Source organism: Octodon degus, unplaced genomic scaffold (assembly GCF_000260255.1).
Source record: "Octodon degus isolate 3935 unplaced genomic scaffold, OctDeg1.0 scaffold00001, whole genome shotgun sequence".
NCBI lineage: Eukaryota > Metazoa > Chordata > Mammalia > Rodentia > Octodontidae > Octodon > Octodon degus.
Window position 1 is genome coordinate 23038844 of NW_004524577.1, and position 22752 is coordinate 23061595.

Consider the following 22752-nt stretch of genomic DNA (forward strand, 5'->3'; position numbering starts at 1 on the left):
TTCCAGGGAAGCGCTTATTATACTGAGCCATCTCCCCAGCCAAGATGAATTTCCTCATTTGGATTTGCCACTGGGGCTCATTAAGGGAAGGTCCTGGTGTTCACAAAGTATCTAGACATTATATTTGCAACCAATTCAGACATGGCTTGGATAAAATACAAGTGTTTGCTTGAATATATCAAGAAAGAAAAGATCATGTATGAGTCAAATATAATAAATATTTAACACTAAGAAATACTGGGGAATAGGTACATGTGTAATACAATTATTTTGTACTTTTATTGCATTTTTAAATGCAAGAGTATTTCAAAATAATAAAGTTTAAAAAACTAGAATAATTTTAATTTCTGGATGAAACGTACGCTGATCACACCTACTGCTCAAAGTTATCCCATTTTTACCTATGAATACATAATATTTAAAATGGTGGGGCCAGGGAGATGGCTCAGTAGGTTAAGTGCTTCCCTGGCAAGCACAAGGACCCAAGTTCAATCCCTGGTTCCGCCAAAAAATAAAAAAATAAAAAATAAAATGGTGCCAGGCATGGTGGTGAATACCTATAATCCCAGCACATGGGAGGCTGAGGCAAGAGGACTGCTGCAGGTTCAAGGTTAAGTATCAAGCCAGCCATGGTTACACATACCTCTAATCCCAGAATACAACAAAGATGAAGCAGAAGGACTGCAAGTTTAAGCCTAGCCTGGGTAATTTAGTAACTTCATGAGACGCTGTCTCAAAATAAAAAAGAATGGGAATATGGCTAAGTTCAAATGCTCTGATTCAAACAAAACAACAGCTAAAACCCAAAGCATCAGCCAGGAATATAGCTCAATGGCCTAAGTGCCTGCCTGGCAAGTGCAAGGGCCTGAGTTCAATTCCTACTTCCACCAAAAAATAAAATAAAATTATAAGATTTGATAAAATGTTATTTGAACACATTCCAGTATTTCTGTCTTGACACTGATTTTGCAATATGAAAGGCTAGCCATGTGGAAGTGACAGAAACAAACAAAAGCTTGTGTCATCAGCCTGTATGTATGTGCACAGAAGAAATCTGGCAACAATTCACCTCAGCTGTCAAAAGATGACTTGCCACTGAAGGGGAGGTCCTTTAATTCTACTTTATATACTTCTGTATCATTTATCAATAAGGTGTATTAATTTTGGATAAAAAATAAAGTGGAAAACATGATCTCATTAGTGTACAGTCATGAGTTGACTCATAAAAAGACTGATATAAAACACTACTTTTTGGGAAGGGGAAACCTGGGATTACCTTGATTTCTCATTGGGATGGTTAGGAGCGCAAGATACGGCAATAGCTGAGTCTGGAGACACAAAGCTGGTAGGCAGAAGCCAGAAAAAAGTGCTTTTGCTGCCAGGCAATTTTCCCGAAACTGCACAAAAAAGAAAAAAGATATAAGGCAAATAAAACAAAACTAAAATTATGTAGTCCAAATTAAACTGAGTGTATTACATACAAAACCTGTGGGTTTACATTCCACAAACATACTTGTAAGATAAGTTGTCCATCATTTTTCTAGGATCGATCAATGATTTCATATTATATCAGCAGCAGTCCCACAGATCTCGTGTTTAACACCCCTCTTGATTTGATTAAGAGATTACATTAGGTGATTGACCTGTATAATCTAAACTTGTGTAAGAATATCCTATGAGCTGGGTATGGTGACACAGGCATGCAAATCAAGTACTTGAGGGGCTGAGGCAGAAGGATCTTGAATTTGAAGCCAACCTGAGCTATACAATGTGAGACCAACCCTATCTTCAGAAAAAAATAAAGAATACTCCATGATGTTTACAAAACCATAAGCCATCTACCACTGTAGTTCTCAGAACATGCCTTGTGTCATGTATCTTTCATTAAGGTCTGTATATTGTATTAAGTAATATGGTCCATGTAGTAAGATAGGTTTCAAATTTATTCTTCCTACCTGCAATTTGTATCCTAGAGCTTTTTTTTGGGGGGGCCAGCTCAGCTTGCCCTGGGGTTGGGGCTGGCGTGGCATGTGGTACCAGGGATCTAACCAAAGTTCCTGCGCTTGCCTAAACTTGCCTAAGCAGGCACTTCAGACTGCTGACCTATCTCGCCATCCCCTCCAGATCTTTTTAAAAAACAACTTTTGGGGGCTAGGTAGATAGCTCAGCAGACTAAAGTGCCTGCTTAGGCAGAGTGCAATGGCCTGGGTTCGATCCCTGGCATGTTGTGCCAGCCCTGCCCCTGGGGCACGTTCCGATGGTGACTGAGACGGGGCATGGTGGCACATGCATGCCTGTAGTCCCAGTACTTGTGAGGTTTAAAACAGGAGAATCACTACGAGTCCAATCTATGTAGTAAGACCCTGTAGACCTTGTGCGAAATACATAAAAAATAAAGTTAAAAAAAAATTTTTTTTTTTTTGGAGACAGTCTTGCTGCCTAGTACAGGTTGATCTTGAACTCATTATGTAGCCCAGGCTGGTCTTGAGGTAATCCTCCTGCCTTAGGACTCCCAAGTATTTGAGGCTGGGGAGATGGCTCAGTAGAATAAGTTCTTGCCTGGCAAGCCAAGGACCTGAGTTCAATTCCCGGTTCCACACACACAAAAAAGACTCCTAAGTACTGAGATTATAGGTGTGTGCCACCATGTCTGGCTAGAGTATGTTTTGTTTGTTTTTTTTGCGGAACCAGGGATTGAACTCAGGTCCTTGAGGTTGCCAGGCAAGTGCTTATTCCACTGAGCTATCTCCCCAGTTCCACCTGGCTAGAGTATGAATGTATGTATATATTTTGGTTTAACATAGTTCAGTCTGGCCTTGAACTCATAGTGATCCTCTGGCCTCAGCCTCCTAAGTGCTAGAATTACAGACAAGCACCACCACACCCAGCCAGACCATATTTTTAACTGAAACTAAAATTTAAACTAATTATGCTTTGATTCTAAGAAAAATTAACTAATAAATGAAACAGATATGTACACTTAAATTCTGAAGTTTTTTTTTTTTTTTTCTTTCTGTATTTAGGACAGGGTCTCACTATGTAGATCAGACTCACTCAGTCTCAATTGCTGTCTCAGTGTGCCCCAGGGAGTGGGGCCGGCATAGCAGCAACCTTTAAAAAGTGACTAGACCTTTAGGAAAATCATCCTTTTCATGTTTTATCATAATTCTAAGAAAACTGTAGCCTTTAGCGACTATTTTATTCTTTTTACTTTTTTTTTTTTTTATGTACTTGGTACAGGGTTTTACTACACAGCTCAGACTCAGTGAACCTCCTGTTTTCAGTCTTCCCAGTGCTGGGATTACAGGCCTGCACCACCACGCCTGGACTTGGTGGCCGGCTCAGGGAGCCCGGAGGTGAACTGGCATGGCCTGTGGTGCTGGGGATTGAACCACAGTCCTTGCTTGCCATAGCAAGTACTTAGTCTGCTGAGCTATCGTACCAGCCCCCCTCCCCCACCTTTAGCAAATATTTTAATAACAGTAAAACAGGGCTGGAGAAATGGTTCAGTAGAATAAGTGCTTCCCTGGCAAGTGCAAGGGCCTCAGTTCAATCCCTGGTTCCGCCAAAAAATAAATAAAATAACAAAACATTTTTCTTGTTTAAAGTTAACCTTTGCCTTATCAAAACAGAATTCATAGAGTCCACCTATGCAAAGCCTGCAGTTCCCTTTTTACCTTCTTATGTATTAGAAACCACTGTGGTTTGTGCAATGGTCGGAAGCTTGATCCCCCTGCTTGGCAGTGAGCGAACCCCCGGGCTCTGTTGGAATGGATCACACCTCGAGTAGCAACAGATGTGCTATATTCCCTGAGTGAAGAGCGTGTCTAATGAGCAAGAAGAGGCAGAATGAAGAAAGTAAGGTTTATAAACAGTGTTATTGGTACTGCTGACATACAAAAAGACTAACTACACCTAGTTGTTCTATATTCATATTTTCCATTGTCACCATCGTCCTAAAAAGGCAAATCAAACTGAGACACAGCAAATGTAACAGGTGAACACTCACCAGGTCACAGATAGAGCTTGGAGAAACAGTTTTCAATATATTTTTGAGGTAATTAGGGAAAGCTGAGTAGGGACAACACATCTCTAAATTATTATGAACCTTCCTGGGTGTGATAATGCTATGATGGTTGTAACAGAAAAATATCTTCATGTATGCTTTAGTATTAAGAATCATGCCATTTTCCAAAAACAAACATGTAAATACATAGAGATTAAACAAACCTGGCGAAATAATTCAGTGAACACAAGCACACATAGATTTTTAATGAATTACTCTTTCTTTTTTTTTTTTTTTTTCCGGAACCAGGGATTGAACTCAGGCTCTTGCACTTGCGAGGTAAGCACTTATTCTACTGAGCCATCTCTCTGGCACCCATTCTTTCAATTTATCTACAGATTAAAATTTTTGAAATAAAAAGATAAAATGCAATCACATGAAGATAAAAGATACAAAAGTTAATACGGTGATGAATATACCCATTACCTTGAGATCATCAATTACCCAGTGTAGAATGAAAACATCACACTGTTGTACATCTCATAAATATGTATAAATACTACACAGCAATCAAAAGAAAACACAATTTTTTTGGTACTGGAGAATGAACAGAAGGCCTTTGCACTGAGCTACAACCCCAGCCCTTTTCGTTTTATGTGTTGAGACAGGCTGGCCTTGAAGTGGCAATTTTTCTGCCTCAGCCTCCCAAGTAGCTGAAATTATAGGTATATGCTACAACACCTGAGAAAAAATTAAAAAAAAATTACAGAAAAAAAATTAGGTAAAAAAACTACTGAGCAATAACACTATAATAGTTTTCCAAACGTTACCTTCCTAATTTTTAATTATTAATGCTATTTCAATACTTATATTTGTGATACAGATAGCAACATACTAAAAATATCTAACAGAACTTCCTATAATGATAGAAATTATTTATAGGGCTGGGGAGATGGCTCAGTGGTCTAAAGCACCTACTTGGAACAAGCTCAGCAAAGCACAGGGACCACGGTTCAATTCCCCAGCACCACATGCCAGCCAGCCCCGCCCCCTGGTGGGCTGAGCTGGCCCCACACATGCACACACACACACACACACACACACACTAAATAAATAAATGTAAAAAAAAAATTAAAAAAAAAAAAAAAAAAGAAATTATGGGCTGGAGAGATGGCTCAGTGGTCTAAAGCACCTACTTAAAAAAACAAGCTCGGCAAGGCATCAGGGACCGCGGTTCAATCCCCCAGCACCACATGCCAGCCAGCCGCGCCCCCTGGTGGGCTGAGCTGGCCACACACACACACACCACTCCCTCTCCCTCTCTCTCTCTCTCTCTCTCTCTCTCTCTCTCTCTCTCTCTAAAAGAAAAAGAAATTATTTATAGCTGGATTGTTCAATACAGCATTCACTAGCTAAATACAGTTCTCAGGTACTACAAATATGTGACTGGTGTGACTGAGAAGCTGAGCTTTTAAATTTAAATGGCCATAGGTAGTTATGGTAGTATGAAAGACAATGACAGACACTGGCTGGGGTGGCATACCACTGCAGGCCTTGCTCTGTGGGAGCCCAGGAGTAAGCCTGGGCAACAAAAGTGAAACTCAGTCTCAAAAGTACTGGTGCATGCTAAGTATGTGCTTCACAGCTGAACTATAGCCCTAGTCTACACAAACTAAAAATAAACGAACAAATGACTTTAATGCAGCACAAAGTACAGATATATCTATATCTATATATAGTTCCTAACGTACAGTTACATAGTTCTTAACCTTCTAATTTATTTTCAAGTTTAAAATTTTTCTATGCATTTATTAATTTTAAAATTAAACAAGAACTAAAAATTTAGTGATACATTGTCAGAAGAAAACCCAAGTAATCTACTGAAGCTTCTCTACAAATTCTGGCTTGGATGTTAGAGCAGAGTAACTAAGAATAGTGACAAAATAATGTCCAAGAATTAGACATAAAAGCAAATTTTCTTAACTCTGAAAAAGTACTTAAGTAAAAGGGTCTTACAGTCCAGTCACCACTGAGGATATCTGCAAAACTGAGAAGTTCACTGGCTCTCACAAGATCATCTACTTCCATGAAGAAATCTACGTAGTTTTGGTGAAGATATAAATTAAATAACTCTCCTGGCATGTGTGACATTTCTACTACTTCCTAGAAGAAGAAGCATAAATATATAAACAATTAGGTCCAAATACTGTAGTCAAGTACACACATACTATGTATAGTGCAGTATAATATACTATACATGGCAAAGAGTCATAGAGATCTTACCTCAGGCTGAACAAGTAATGTATCTCGTTCATGCTCTGATAAATGGGAAGGCAACTGAGGACAGTCTAATTCTGTTAAAGGTGTCCCTATAAAAAATTTCTAGAATTATTAAAGATAATATCATATTTGTAATTACATGGCACTTTTCATCTGAACACTTTCAATACTTCAAACACAAAATGCCAAGATACTACCCTGTAAATTAAAAACAAAACAACAAAATTACTAGATGCTTACTTGTTTTATTACTACTAGAATTCAACTTGACTCCGAAGCTTGAACTGTGGCTTTTTTCAGACCCAACACATTCCATTTCCTAGAGCACAGTCCATTTCCCCTCCTGGCTAGTGTTCCTTTTTTTTTCTGATTCATCTCAATACAGAATTCACTGTCCAATTTCCTAAGAAGGAAGATGCTGGTCCCCACTTGGGAGAGCAGGAACTCCATTCTCTAATGCAAGAGCTTATGAGAGAATCAGGAGATTCTGAACCTTGGGGTTCAGAAGACAGGATCTGGGAAGAGGGGAGCTCACCACTAAGAGACGGCCATTTCATTTTCCTATTGTGGAAGGAAATTCCAAATTTTTCTGTCAGGATTATAAGACTATCAATTGAAACATGCTAGATAAGGAACTGCAGGCTTGGGGTTTTACTGACAAAAGGGAGAATTTGGGAGGTTAGGAATGGACACTGGGTGAAAGGATGCAGGGAAGGGCAGGCACCAGAAAAGACAAAGAGCAATGAACACCTACGGAGGTGGGGCGGCAACTGGTGAAGAATACAGAAAAATTGAAGAGAGGCAAAGGAAGCCATAAGGACCTGACACTTTACATACGACCTCCGGGCTGGAGCCTAGAGGTAACAGAAATTCAGATTGTTTCTTGTTGCTAAATCTAGAGATGGATATCTAACCGTCTGTATAATTTTAATAATTTACTGGAATAGGTATGGTCCATGTAATGTTGTTACATTTAATATTGCTCAATAGTTAGAATATTCTAAAAAAAAAAAAAAGAATATTCTAATAACTAAATACATTTTCCTGCTGTCCTGGGTCTTGCCCAATAGTATATAATCTAACTGTCACTGTTTTTCTTAACAAAATACGGAGTCTGCCAAAAGAATGTATACATTAGAAAAAGCAAACCTTGTATAGAATATTGGTGGACCAAAAGACAGGTGAGGAGAAGCCTGAGAAGACAAAGAAAACTGGTGTGCCCCCAGAGTAATGGAGGGGAAAGCTACAGTCACAGCACTGAGAACTGATCAGCTGAAGAAGCTGCAGCCCTCCCAACAAAGCCTACAAAGATCTCCAAGTCTGGATTTGCCACGGGTAGTCAGATCAGCTCTTTCCATCAAACTTGGATCAAACAAGTCTAAAGACACTGTTCCAACTCTTGCTCCTAAAACCCTTTAAATAGCAGCAGATTTAATGAAGATGAAGACAGTGAACCAGAGGAAATGCCCCCAGAAGCAAAGATGAGGATGAAGAATACTGGAAGGGATACACCAACATCAGCCAGACCAAACTCTTTCAATAAAGGAAAGCATGGTTTTTTTGATGACCAGAAGCTATGGGAACAAAATATAAAATTTTGTCTTGGAAATGTCCATGTCCAAGACAACTAAATGATGTGTTTTGAATTAGGGTAGGAGGTGGGTATAAAATTAAAAGACAGTTTCGTTTTTTTCTTTTTAAATGTATTTAGTACAGGGCCTACAGGGTCTTACTACACAAATCAGACTCATAGGGGCTCTCCTGTTTTCAGCCTCCCAAGCATTGGGATTACAGGCACACACCATCACATCCAGTCTCAATCGCTTTCTAGCACACCCTGGGGGCAGGACTGGGCCAGCATGGCATGCTGGACAGAACTCTAGTCCCTGCATCTGCCTAAGCAGGGGCTTTAATCCACTGAGCTATCTGGCCAGGCCTGAAACAGTTTCCTTTTTTATTATTTATGTTTTTATTTTTTTGGCGGAACCGGGGACTGAACTCGGGCCATTTCCCCAGCCTCCAGTTTCCTTTTTTAAAGAGTGGTATAAGACTCTTTGCAGCACTTTTTCTTTTTCTTTAAGACTGAATGGTGCATTAATAAGCGAGAGTTTGAAATTAGAGGTAATTTATGTTTTATATACAGAATTCAAGACATTTGCTAATTTTGTAATTTCATATAGTTTCCAAAGGTTACAGATAATAAAAGAAATCAGAAATGGTACCTTTTTAAGAATTGCAGGTTGTATATGGTGAGATTTTTGGACTTACGTGTAAAAATAAGAAGTATATAAATTCTTTATGCCTATTTTAAAAATATTTTCTAATTTTTAAATGTTTTTTTATCATATTCTGTAGGGACTTAAAGTTCAACATATCAATACTTGATGAAAAATACCTGTTCCATATTATGCCTAAGATGTTCGATATGCAGACAGATAGTGAGGTTAAGCTTAACAGACTCAGTTGTATGGTAGTAACAATAAGCTTGTCTTCTGGATGGTTAACAACCTAAGTTTGCAGACCAAAATTAGATGAAAAGGAGGGCTGCAAGGAAAGCCAACATTTTGGCCCTAGCCTTCCAAGGTCAATTAGGACTCAGGACATATGAGAATTGCACTATAACGTCATGTAACTCGGCAGTGTCCCAAATTTTCTGATCAAGGAGATTATGGGGCCAAAGAGGAAAGTGATTGATGATGTAGAGTGTGCCTAAGGAGAGTCACATGGAGAAAAAACATTCTCTCAGGCTTTCTCAGAGAGTACATTGGCCAAGCAATGGCCGTGACTCATCCACATGGCTGATACTCACAAAGGTTCTACAATCTGAGGTACAGGATCTCAGGATAAATCCTGAGGGGATTTCACTGACCTTATCAGACCCAATAGCTAAAACTCTTGTTGCATAGGTCCGGCTTTATCTTGGTCTTAACCATCCAGCAGAAATGTATAAAAACGAAATATAAGAAGTAAAGCCATGCTGTTATGTTGAGCTGTAGGGGACTCAGGTCAACAATTTCTGACATTGCCAGTCAAGCAGAAGACCCAATACTATTATGGGCTACTGGACTCTTTTAGAATATTTTGCTGAATTAACACACCGATAATATTCAAATAACGGAACTTAACAAAAAAAGGGGATACAGATGAATGTCCATTTTGTATCTGTGTATTCAAAGTGGTTGGTATAGATATATAGTTACATTCTCTTAATGAATAGAGTGATTTATTCTAATGGTGTTTGTAGAGAGGATATCATGTCCGCATCTTGTACAGCAATTAACCACTGGGAGGAATGTATGCAATGTGTTAATTATTGAAACTGTCCTACCAATTTTGATTTGAAACTGTCTCATTGCTATTTGTTTCTCAATAAAATTATGGAGAAAAAAGTGGCAAAAAAAAAAAGAACCGCATATTTTTTAGACACAACTATTAGCACATTAAGAGAGAGGCAGGGCTGGTGAGATGGCTCAGTGGTCTGGAGCACCTACTTAGAACAAGCTTAGCAAAGCACAGGGACCGCGGTTCAATCCCCCAGCACCACATGCCAGCCAGCCCCGCCCCCTGGTGGGCTGAGCTGGCCACACACACACACACACACACACACACACACACACAAATAAATAAATAAATAAAAGAGAGAGAGGCAAAAAGTTAACTGCCTACTTAAAACTGCAAGCAGTTACTCTTAATTAACCCTCTTGATCCTGAAACTGTCTGGTTTCCAGGAACAGCCTTAGAGAAAAGGGGATGGTGTCGTATCAGAGAGAAAGTGTTGCTGTGCTACTGGTTGGAAGCCTAGATGAAATTAAACAGTATTTTCTCCCTCTGGGATTTGTTTGGTTTCAAGTCACCATATATTAAGTACTATACTGCTGTCAGTGGAAACAGATGCTTATCTCTTCTACAGAAAGTAATTTTTAAAAATTTTTATGTGACTCATCAAGTATTTGAAATGGCCCATTTCACCTTAATAGTCTTGTCTACCTTCATCAGTTTGCAAAGAACAGCCATTTGCTACCAAAGTAAATAAGAATTTTGAATGTGCTTCTTGGTTTTTGTTTATGAGCTAGTTCCTGTAAGCATTTCCACCAGAACTTGAGGCAAATCATAAAGAAGCTATTTCTTTTATTTTTTTTCTCTTTTTTTATTTTTTATTTTTAATTTATTTTTAATTTGTGTGTGTGTGTGTGTGTGTGTGTGTGTGTGTGTGTGTGTGTCTGTGTGGCCAGCTCAGCCCACCAGGGGGCAGGCTGGCTGGCATGTGGTGCTGGGGGATTGAACCGTGGTCCCTGTAGCTTTGCTAAGCTTGTTCTAAGTAGGTGCTTTAGACCACTGAGCCATCTCACCAGCCCCCTATCTTTTAAAATAAAGACCACCACCAAAAATTTAAAAGTACATACTGCTTAGGTATTTGGCTGGTTTTTTTTTTAGGTATAAATATCAAAAACAAAACAATTAAATGATGGAACTTAACAAAATAGATACAGATGAATGTCCATTTTGTATCTGTGTATTCAAGGTGGTTAGGACAGATATATAGTTATATTCTCTTAATGAATAGAGGGATTTGTTCTAATGGTGTTTGTAAATGGGATATCAAGTCTGCATCTTGTACAGCAATTAACCACTAGGAAGAATGTATGCAATGTGTTAATTATTGAAATTGTCCTACGAATTTGGTTTGAAACTATTTGTTTCTCAATTAAATTATGGGAAAAAAAACCAAAACCGTACAAAGATGGAAAAGAGTAAGATGCATTTTCTGTAACTTTGTCTATGCACTTATGTTACTAAGTTGTTAAATCCAATTTGAATTGAATGCATTACAGAATTTCTTTTCTTTTCTTTTTTTTTTTTTTTGCAGAACCGGGGATTGAACTCAGATCCTTACGCTTGCCAGACAAGCGCTTATTCTACTGAGCCATCTCCCCGGCCCCCAGAATTTCTTACTGAAAGTTAATATGGTTTAACTGTACACATATTGACCAGTGGCCTCTCAAAAGTATATTATAGGTACTGAAAATGAAAGAGAGGGCCAGGGATATAGCTCAGTAGAATAAGCACTTGCCTGACGAGCGCAAGGTCCTGAGTTCAATCTCCACAAACAAACAAAAACAAACACAAACACACACACAAACACACACAAAAGAGAATGCATCTCAAGCACATTTTATAGAATTGCGCATTACACAAACTCTCAAATCTATGTATTGTAAGCTGTTTGTTTTGTATTTTTGTGTTGTATGTGGACTTTCTAGGCATGTACTGTACCACTGAGCTACTTCCCCAGACCAGTATATAGACAAATTTCTAATGTAACAGTTAAACACATCTTTAAAAGCATAGTCACAGGGCGGGGGAGACAGCTCAGTGGCTTAAGCACCTGGCTGGCAAGCACACAGTCCTGAGTTTGATACCCAGTACCAAAAATAAAATAAAAAATAAAAGAATAGTCACAGACAAAAGAAAAACAATATAATTACTTCCTTCAGAACTCCTACAATGTTAAATTTGGAGGCAGCTTCAGACTATTTTATTGGTGGTAGTTACTTGCTGATCCTTTCTAATACATAGTGACTCCAGAGAAGAAACCTATGCATATGCCTAATAAGTTGTTCTTTTCTATTAAAGTTTAGAGTAAGCCCCACGTAAAACAATGAAAATGTATACAGAACTGCTAGTTCTTATGTGATTTAATTATATCAAGATATGTGAATTTAACTTTACTTTTATGTAGGCAAACTTACTCATTTTTATCCATTTTACTATTTGTTAAAATAACATCCCTCTCTATGGGGCTGGTGAGATGGCTCAGTGGTCTAAAGCACCTACTTAGAACAAGCTAAGCTAAGCAAAGCACAGGGACCACAGCTCAATCCCCCAGCACCACATGCCAGCCAGCCCCGCCCCCTGGTGGGCTGAGCTGGCCACACACACACACACAAAAATAAATAAATAAATAAACAACAACAACAAAATAACATCCCTCTCTTACATACCCTTTTCTTGACCTAAATGAAATACTAATGTAAGATCAAGATGAGGAGAAATGACTGAGATGAATGCCCTTACTAAAATAACTAATTTTGTCAAACTAAAAAAACAAAACAAAAAAAACTTCTAAAAATATTTTAACACTAAACAAGTTACCTTTGGCCTCTACAATTACTAGAGGTGCTCAAAGTGGTGGTCAGCAGCTTCCAGACATATATTGGTACAGGGAACTGCTGAGGTGTGTACATTTTTTGGTAGACTCTGAATGCAGCATTTTAGCTGTTTTTTTAAAAATTAATTTTTATTTATTATTTTTTGGTACAGGGAATCAAACTTCGGACCTCATGCTTGCCAGGCAGGCACTGGGCTAGTGAGCTAAACCCCAGCCCCTTTTTCATTTGATTTTATTGGTTCGTTTTAGATATATTTAATGATAATGATCACATTCATCATAGAGAATTTGTACCTGTACATGATACAACTTGGTTTTTTTCACTCACTCCTCTACCCTCCCTTCAACCACTCCTCCTGGCCCAATTTTCATATTTACAAAGCTTTGTTTCCATTTTTTCCTTTTTTCTTTTTCCCTTCTTTCTTCTCCCCCTCCCCTTTCCCATTTAGACATTTTCTTCTTGTTTTATAATACTCATTATACACATTTTTGGTTTCTCACACCAGAGAAACAATGTGGTGAATACAATATTTTAAAAATGTGAGATTTATTTCTATTGTAGGACTAATATCAACAGATATCAAAAAATTATAAAGATTCTCTTACTTTTACAATATAGAATTTTCCCCAAAGCTCTGAAGAGAAAGAGAGAAACGTCTTTGCCACCAACAGCTTGGTACTCTTGATTTTCGAAAACCTTATCAGGTTTTTTTCTCCGCTTTGATTTTGACAGTGCAGCATCTGATTTTAAGGACATTCCTTTTTTCTTCGGCCATAAGCTGCTCTCTCCTAAATACACCCAAGAGACAATGTTTAAAATAAAAACAAAATATAAAAATGAAAACTAAGAGAATTCCAAATAGTTACACTAAATACACTAATTACAATATACTCTCCCAACCAACAATAAATAAATTACCACATAGTCCCTTGGGCAAAAGCAAAACAACCAAAAACAAAAAACAATCACATGCATTTTTCATACAATCTACTGCACTTTCTCATACAAAATGATACACTAGTAAGTCATATCACCTTGTTATGTACAAGCTACTATTCTGAGCCCATGAGACATATTAACCAATTTAACCCTCATCACAATTCTAGGAGGGCGGAGTAATTACAACAGTGAAAGAATTGAGATACAAAGAATTTAAGTAACTGGCCCAAGGCTACCAACAAATAAGCCATTTTAATTACCTAGGCAGTCTGGTCTGGCAATCTATGCTTAACAACTATTACATTATCTTTAGACTGATTTCAGCAATTTCCAGCTTAGACCTATGTTCAAATTCCATTTGTAAGTTTTCTGTTTAAAACTCAGAATGTGTGACTTAAAAGTGGTCTTGAATGGCAGAAAAATATAGGATCTGGATCCTCGCTAGATCTGAATCATACTATCTCATTAGGATGATGAGCGAATTAAATGAAAAATTTAATTGCTATTCCTGACTTACTCAAAAATATTTTTCTCCCTTTATAATTTCTGAGCACAGAGCACAATGTTACAGTCATAATTAGAATCCTAACTTGGCACATTGCCAGGCATTATGGGACAAGTCTATAATCCCAGCACTCAGGAGGCTGAGACAAGAGGATTGTCACAAGTTCAAGGCCAGCCTGGGCTAAATATACAGTGAGTCCAAGGCCAGCCTGGACTACACACTGAGACTTTCCCTCAGAAAGAGAAAAACAAGAAGAAAAACACCAACCCAGCTCACTTTAGCCTTTCAAATCATAATTCCTGTACTGAACTTTAAAAAAAGTTGCATTTGTACTTCACAAGAGTAAGCTGGATTCTGGCTTTAATTGTGTTAAGATACCTATCACTCTATGGATATTATGGAAAAGAAAGACACAAACTAAAGGAACAGTATATACTGTGAGCAAGAACATGAGGATAGATGGCTTGTCTTTAAGACGTGTTCCTCAAGCATTCCAGTCAGTAGCTGGCTCAATGCTTACCAATAAGGACTGCACAGTTGGTGATGGCTCTTAAGAGTAAAGATGTTAACTCACTATGAATAGAGGAACAATCTATTCTTCTTATACCATGGTGATTTACCCTCTTTACATATTATTGGGGCAATATATTTGTAAAACATAAAACTATGAAAAAGTTCACCAGCAAACACACCTCAGCACAGTATCATTACCTTAATGGCTAGTTGCTTTTTGAACCCTTAGCTCAAACACTGTCAAGCACTATAGTTAGTGTTCCATAAGTATTACTTGTTTCTTACACAACCCTATGAAAAAAGGTTCTCACAGAAAAGGTGAGGAAAAAAAGAGGCACAAAAAGATAGTCCCTCACACTGACCTATCTAAATGGATGTCCCTGGTAAATCTGATCGCAAAGGACTTGGAAAGGTAAGGCAGCAAGCCATGCCAATGAATCAAGTGTTGTTTCAAACAGATACAAGGGTATAAATGATGACGTATTGATAGAAATTTGTATATTCAGGTGCATATATGTGATTTTAAGCCACTGTCTCAGTAAGAAAGTGTGCATCTGTTCAGTAGTCCCTCTATGTGCACTGGGGGTATATTCTAAGATCCCCAATGGATACGGATGCCTAAAACCGCAGAGAAAAGTCAAACCACATACACATATAATTAAAATATCTATCTTATACACATCCACATATACAGACCTAATATTGTTTCAATCTTAACGAAGCACACTGTGGCCATATGCAACTTCTTAGTTTGGGATGTGATAGCAAAATTAGCACAAAATTTTTCCTTCTTTATTATTATTATTATTTTGCAGAACTGGGGACTGAACTCAGGCCCTTGCACTTGCCAGGGAAGTGCTTATTCTACTGAGTCATCTCCCCGGCTCTCCCTTCTTCATTATTTCATGGATGGTAGATTCATTCTTACCACAGATCTTAGCAACCTCTGCCTATGACTGTTTTTCTTTCTCCTGTCTCTTTTTCACTTAAAGGAGGCACTTTATGCTTTCCTTTTGGCATATTCAAACTGCCAGTGACACAAATGTTGCACTTTGAAGCTACTATCAAGTAAAATAAGTTACTTAAACATAAGCACTGGGATCCCATGACCATGGATCTGATAAGCAAGATGGCCTCCAGGGGGCAGACAGGGTCTATGGGGTATACAATGAGATATGCTGGGATAGCAATGATTCACATCCTGGGTTGGACAGTGAAAGATCTCATCACACTGCTCAACAGTGCAGCATTTAAAACCTATAAATTATTTATTTCCAGAATGTTCCATTACTGTTTTCAGACCACAGATGACCATAGATGGGGGTGGTATCAATTACAAGTTAAAATGTCTTTTGTGGACTAGGAATGTAGCTTATGACAGGACACTTACTTAGCATGCACAAGACCCTGGGCACCATCATGAGCATCACACACATATACACACACACACACACACACACAAACACATGGTTTGGTTTGGCTTCATGAATAATGAAAGACATCAGCCATCTCTAGAATGCTCTGAATTCTGCTTCTACAGTACCTTTTGAAGAAGAAAACTGGAGCGTGTTTATTGCACTTCTGATATCACCAGAACATCCTTGACAGAGCAACTCTAGAGAAGTTTTATCAGGGATAAAAATTTTTCCTCCATTCTGAAATGAAAAAATTAAATTAAAAAAAAATTACTTTCATAAAAAAACCAAACAAATGGGCTGGTGAGATGGCTCAGTGGTCTAAAGCACCTACTTAAAACAAGCTAAGCAAAGCACAGGGACCGCGGTTCAATCCCCAGCACCACATGCCAGCCAGCCCCACCCCCTGGTGGGCTGAGCTGGCCCCCCCCACATAAATATTAAAAATAAATAAAGAAAAATAATTAAAAAAAAAAAAAACCAAACAAACATAAAATCCATTTTCTAAACTTAATGGTGGGAAAATAGATTATTTACAGTTTGAAAGCATTCAAAGCCAAATCAAACCATGCTAGACACCAGCCTGCCTAGACGGTATATTTATGTCTGCATAATTTAAAATAAAATTCCAGTAATATTAAATATTGTGCTATTACTTTACTTTTTTGTTTGATTTTGGTATTTTTATTGCAGGATCTACAGGGTCTCACTACAGATCAGACTCGCGGTGATTCTCGTTTTCAGCCTCACAAACACTGGGGATTACAGATGCACGACGCCATGCCTAGTTTCAATCACTGTCTCAGTGAGCCCTGGGGGCAGGGTTCGCACAGCTTATTATTTTACTTTGACCAAGGAATATTTCTGTCACTCCCCACCTCCCCAACTATGAGGAACTGACCCCAAGGCCTTCGCACTGAACTACAGTAGCAGCCCATTTTTACTTTATTTTGAGAATTTTTTTTTTGCGGAACCGGGGATTGAACTCATGCCCTTGCGCTTGCCAGGGAAGCACTTATTTCACTGAGTCATCTCCCCAGCCCGAGAAATGTTCTTGCTACATCACTAAATTGCCCAGGGATGGGCTTGAACTTGCAACCCTCCTGCCTCAGTCTCCCAAATGTGGGATCACACATGTGCACCATCATGCATGGCATTGGATTAATTCACTTTTATTATTACTACATTTAATAATAATTTTTTAAGAAACTGTTTTTGAGGGCTATAGCACTCAGTGGTAGGATATATGCTTTAGTAGGCATGAGGCCCGGGGTTCAATCCCCACTCCCAGCATCAAAAACAAAATCCTTAATAAGACACTGTTTTCAATTTGCTTGTTTTGTTCTTTCTTTTTGAGACAGGGTTTCACTATGCATTTTGGCTTGGTCTAGAACTCACTCTGTAAACCAGGCTGTCCTGGAACACATGGCAATCCTCCAGCCTCCTGGTTGCTGGAATTACAAGTGTATGCCACCACACCTGGCAAGAAGCATATTTTTTAAAAAAATAATTCTAGCCAGGGATATAGCTCAGCAACGTAAGAGCCTGCCTGGAAAGCACAAAGTCCAGAGTTTGATCCCCAGTACTGCCAAAAGAAAAAAAAAAACAGTAACAACAGCAAAAATGGATTACTTGGCAAAGTGAAAATGTAATTTGAAATAATCCTTGGAGGCGGAAGAACACAGAAAGAATGCTGATTATGAACATGCAAATGTTGCTGAAATGTGTGTTCAGCCATTCCTCCATACCTGCACATACTATCAACACTGACTTAGGATATCAACTCTCTTTATGATTTTTCAACCTACCAGTATTACTAATTAGAAGTTTTTTTTTCTTTTCCATTTTTTGGTATTGGGGATTGAACTCACAGTGCTGTACTACTGAGCCACATTAGCCCTTTTTATTTTGAGACGGGGTCTTGCTAAATTGACCAGGGAATATTTTTGTTACTTTTCTCCCCCACTATGAGGAACTGGCTCCAAACTTGCAATCCCCTGCCTCAGCCCCTTGAGTATATAAAAATATAGTTGTGTATAACTCCCTCTTCTTTTCTTGGGTGGGGCTAAAGGTGATGATGCTGCGATTGCACCCAGATCCTTATGCTTGCTTAGACAAGTGCTCTACCACTGAGCTCCATCCTTAGCCCCACATAACAAAACCTTTTAAAGTAAATGCTATTTGCAATTAATGACCTAGGATTAAAACAAGTTGTTTTTTTTTTTTTCAATCTGCTGCAGGATGAATACTAGGAACTAAACCCAGGACCTCTGCACTGAGCTGCATCCTCAGTCTTTTTTTATTTTTATTTTTTTTTTGGCGGAACCGGGATTGAATTTAGGTCCTTGCACTTGCTAGGCAAGTGCTTATTCTACTGAGCCATCTCCCGGCCCCCTTGAAACAGTATCTTAAGTTTCGTATTTCCCAGGCTGGGCTCAAACTTTCAGTCTTCCTGCCCCAGCCTCCCAGAGTGCTGGGACTATAGATACAATGCTTTTATTTTATTTTTTTTTAAATCTTTTTTATTTTATTTATTTATTTATTTGTGTGTGTGTGTGTGTGGCCAGCTCAGCCCACCTGGAGGCGGGGTTGGCTGGCATGTGGTGCTGGGGGATTGAACCGCGGTCCCTGCGCTTTGCTGAGCTTGTTCTAAGTAGGTGCTTTAGACCACTGAGCCATCTCACCAGCCCGATACAATGCTTTTAAAATACAAGTTTTGAGTTAAACGTAATAAAGTAGTATGTTGACTACTGTTCTTGGTTACTCTGTAATATTGAATAAATATTTATTTATTTTTGTATTTTAGGGAAAGGTCTACAGGGTGTTCAGGATCTCATTACTAGATCTGACTTGTAGTGCTTCTACTGTTTACAGCCTTCCAAGTGCTAGGATTACAGGCACACGCCACCACACCCAGTCTCAATCACCATCTCAGTGTATCACATGGGCAGGGCCAGCACAGCATACCAGGGATCAAACCCCAGCGCTGCACTCTGCCTAAATAGGCACTTTAGTCTGCTGAGCTATCAGGCCAGCCCTTAGAAAATATTTTTTTGATGATACGTATTATTTAGAACAGTAAGCCAAGGAAAGAGAAAATTTACCTCAATGTGAAAGTTAAGTCTAATAGTAGAAAGAAGTTAAATAACTTTAATCAGTTATTTCCTCTATTTGATAAAATGACATGCCTTATGAGTTTTGCTTGTGAGTTTAAAAACATTTTTTTACTCTAAAAACATATGTCTCCAGCTCCTCCAGTACACATACTATATAACTATAAGGTAAAAGTTAAATTAATCAGACTTACTTTATTAGCTTCCATAGTCACTATCCGGTTAAGAAACTTCATCATAATTGTTGGTGCCACAGGATTGAAACTGTGAAATTGTACAGAGATGTTAAGTAAATAATTAATTTAACAGGGGCGGGGGGGGGGGGGGGCTCGGGGGAGAACACCTTCCCTGGCAAGCACAAGGGCCTGAGTTCAATCCCCCCCCAAAAAAAAAAAAAAAAAAAAACAAACCCAATAATAATTTAACAGTATTGCCACACATACGAATATTCCAAGCAGGCGATTCTTACCTGATGTTTGAGATAGAACACTCTTCTTGAATTTCTTTAGGAAACAGTAACCTATGATTATTATCTCCATTGACACTATCAGAAATTATAAATATAAGAGGACATCGGCCAATCTGCACATACTTCCTAAAACAAGAAAATATACAATGTTGAAACATAAGCTACTTGCCATTTCATGTGCAATTTTACTTACTGGATCAAGGATCCACACCAGGCTGAGCACTGCAGTTATTGGGCAGCAAGCCCAACCCCTAATGTGGAGTTGAGAGTACCGTGCTTCACTCATACCCACCTTAAAACTTCATGTAAAGTGTGAGAATCACGGTAAAACTGGTTAGGTAAGTCCTATTAAAAAAATATAGGACAAATATTAGTTGTATTCCTTTGCATATTTTTCTTCAGATTTATTTCTATTAAAACAAATAATTTATCCAACGTATTTTAAGAGACATATGAAATAGTTGATAGCTTAAATAGTAGCACACATGGGGCCAGGGAGATAGCTCAGTGGCATAAACGCCTATGTGGTAAGCACACAGTCTCAAGTTCAATCCCCAGTACCAAATAAATAAACAGTAGCACACATGCATGGAAACAAGTTTTAAGATTAAATTTCTTGGGGTCGCTTTACTAGTTGTATATTAACTGAGAAGTAATTTTTCAAATACTTCCTTTGCTTTTCTGTACTTAAGATGTTAAGTTCTAAACTGTTAACCTATACCTGCATTAAGCTTACTGAAAAAGACATTTCTGCTGACAAAGCATTTGTGTTTGCTATCACAAGCCACCCAACCAGAGCTAGTTCACGTTAATACACGAGGTATGTTGCACAACTCTTCACTCAACAGCCACAGCACAGTTTAAAAATTTGTCCTAGGGCTGGTCAAACAGCTCAGCAGATTAAAGCACCTGCAAGCAGGCACAGGAGCTGAGGGTTTGATCCCTGGGTCCTGCTGAGCTGGCCCCGACCCTGGGGTACGCTGAGATGGCAGTTGAGACTGGGCATGGTGGCGTACGTCTGTAATCCCAGCTCTTGGGAGGCTGTAAACAGGCAGATCACTACAAGTCTGATCTAGTAGTGAGACCCTGAATACCCTGTAGACTCTTTCCTAAAATACAAAAAATAAATAAAAATAACAATTTGCCCTTACTTCAACCAGAATTATCTTCTTATCAGTTCTCAGATCATCTCCAAGCATTTGTAGTTTGTTATACTTTGTTGCTCTTAGTAGAAATTCTTTGAACACTACTATCTGTGACTGATAAGGAAATGTGTGGAAACTTGATTCTGAAAGCAAACACATTTACCAATTTTCAACAAATTATATATACACATTAATATTATATACCTGTATATGTACATATGTATACAGAACACTTACATGTACATGATGCCAACACAATTGCATTTTATAATGTAACAGTCTTTAATATTGTAAAATTGATAAAATCTAAAGTTCAGTCAGACATGGTGGTGCATGTTTATAATTTCAGCACTCAGGAAGCTATGGTGTGATCAAAATGAGTTTGAGGATAGTCTGGTTTATCTAGTGAGTTTAAAGGGCGTCTTCACAGCATAGGCAAGACCCTCTCTCAAAACAACCACCACTAGAACACCCAAAACCCAACCCCCCCAAAAAAAAACCTACATTCACTTCAAAAGACAACAATGAACATGAACAACAATAATTTTCCTATACCAATGAATCTAACAGTTAACTGATACAATTAGCAAATAAAATTTAATAATAAAATAGAATGACAGTCAACCTAGCCAGAGTTCACTGAAGACAAAATTAAAACTGCCAGAAGTAATGTCACCATTTAGGAAGCAGTCAAAATTAGGACACAGGATACTAGCAGCATAAGGACGTGCATGCCAAAGCCAGGGTATACACACCGCATATTAAAGAGGAGCCCAGAGGAGAGGTTTTATACATACTACATATTAAAACTGTTCTGCACAATTCTTCTCACTTGCAATTGGTTTACATTATGCTTCCCCTTTTTTAGCTACCTACAGTGTAAGAAAACCAGGAAAGATAAAAATTATAGCACCAGATTTGGAAATGGTGGCATACACTTGGTAATTCCATCACTAAGGAGGCTCAGGCAGGAGGATTTTGAGTTCAAGCCTAGCCTGGACTACATAGTAGGACTTCATATATATATAAAAAAAAATGATTTGGGGCCTAGGGAGATAGCTAAGTAGAATAAACGCCTGCCTGGCAAGTGCAGGGTCCTGAGTTCAACTGTTGGTACTGAAAAAAAAAATTTTTTTTGTAAAGTTTTTTTTTTTTTTTTGCAGAACCGGGGAAGGTACTTGTGCTTGCCAGGGAAGCGCTTGTTCCACTGAGCCATCTCCCCAGCCCCCGTAAAGTATTTTTGAAAAACCATTGTAAAAAATTACTATGATTATTTTTCGATGTTTGTCTTAAGGTCCCCTTGCAAGTTCCAAAGGCAGTCATCTTGGCTCTATGTTTTGATCTGATTTGATTCTAATATGTATTAGCAATCAAAACTGTTTTGTATGTTTATTTTTTTTTGGTGGAACTGGGGACTGAACTCAGGCCCTTCTACTTGCCAGGGAAACGCTTATTCCACTCAGCCATCTCCCTGGCCCCTTTTGTTTTTCATGCAGGGTCTCATGTAGTTTAGAAGCTGGCCTCAAACTCACAATGCTTCCCCTGCCATAGCCTCCCAAGTGCTACGACTACAGGCATATATCACCATGCCTTCTAAACTACCTTTTTGTTCACTTAACACATCTTTTTTTTCCCTCTTTTCTTTAAGCAGTATTTTTTTTTTTTTTTTTTTTTTTTTTTTTAGGGAAGGGTCTACAGGGTATTCAGAGTCTTACTACTAGATCAGACTCATAGTGATCTGCCTGTTTACAGCCTCCCAAGAGCTGGGATTACAGGCACGTGCCGCTATGCCCAGTCTCAATTGCTGTCTCTGTGTACCCCGGGGACAGGGCTTGGCAGGGCAGCCTGGGAACCAAATCCCTGCCCCTGCCCCTGCTTGCAGGTGCTTTAATCCGCTGAGCTATTTGGCTGGCCCTCCTTTAACAGTCTTAAGACCTGATTCACATTTAAACAAATAAGATCTCACGTGGTATAAACTCCAGAAATAATGAAACATATGCAACTGCTCTCTAACAACAGTTATAATTTAATCCTGAAGGAACCCTGTTTTCCTCTGCTCTAGGCAGTTCTTTGTCCTTCTAAAATCACTGCTCTTAGAAACTGGCCAGTCTGGGAGAGAAATGGACTGCTCCAGTCTCATCTGAATGCTGCATTAGGCACAAGTTTTTCTTGTTATCTCCACTATCTTCACAACAAA

At 38.6% G+C, this 22752-nt stretch overlaps 1 protein-coding gene and 1 pseudogene across 2 annotated transcripts in view; one reads left to right on the plus strand and one right to left on the minus strand.

Annotated features, from left to right (window-relative positions):
* The window catches only part of Rad17 (RAD17 checkpoint clamp loader component), a 42391-nt gene that overhangs the window by 11124 nt on the left and 8515 nt on the right, over positions 1–22752 (minus strand). The window contains exons 1-11 of one of the 2 annotated variants that reach the window (XM_023704142.1): positions 21636–21656; positions 20562–20698; positions 19703–19755; positions 19411–19536; positions 19136–19205; positions 15957–16068; positions 13062–13244; positions 6290–6375; positions 6023–6169; positions 3678–3827; positions 1277–1397 (exon numbers count right to left, since the gene is read on the minus strand). In XM_023704142.1, the coding sequence (XP_023559910.1) occupies positions 1277–1397; positions 3678–3827; positions 6023–6169; positions 6290–6375; positions 13062–13244; positions 15957–16068; positions 19136–19205; positions 19411–19536; positions 19703–19755; positions 20562–20609 (1096 nt within the window). In that variant the 5' untranslated portion in view covers positions 20610–20698; positions 21636–21656. Of the gene's footprint in view, positions 1–1276; positions 1398–3677; positions 3828–6022; positions 6170–6289; positions 6376–13061; positions 13245–15956; positions 16069–19135; positions 19206–19410; positions 19537–19702; positions 19756–20561; positions 20699–21635; positions 21657–22752 lie in introns of those variants that run through there. The other variant, XM_023704117.1, reaches the window with a different exon arrangement.
* LOC111817918 lies at positions 6469–7917 on the plus strand (annotated as a pseudogene).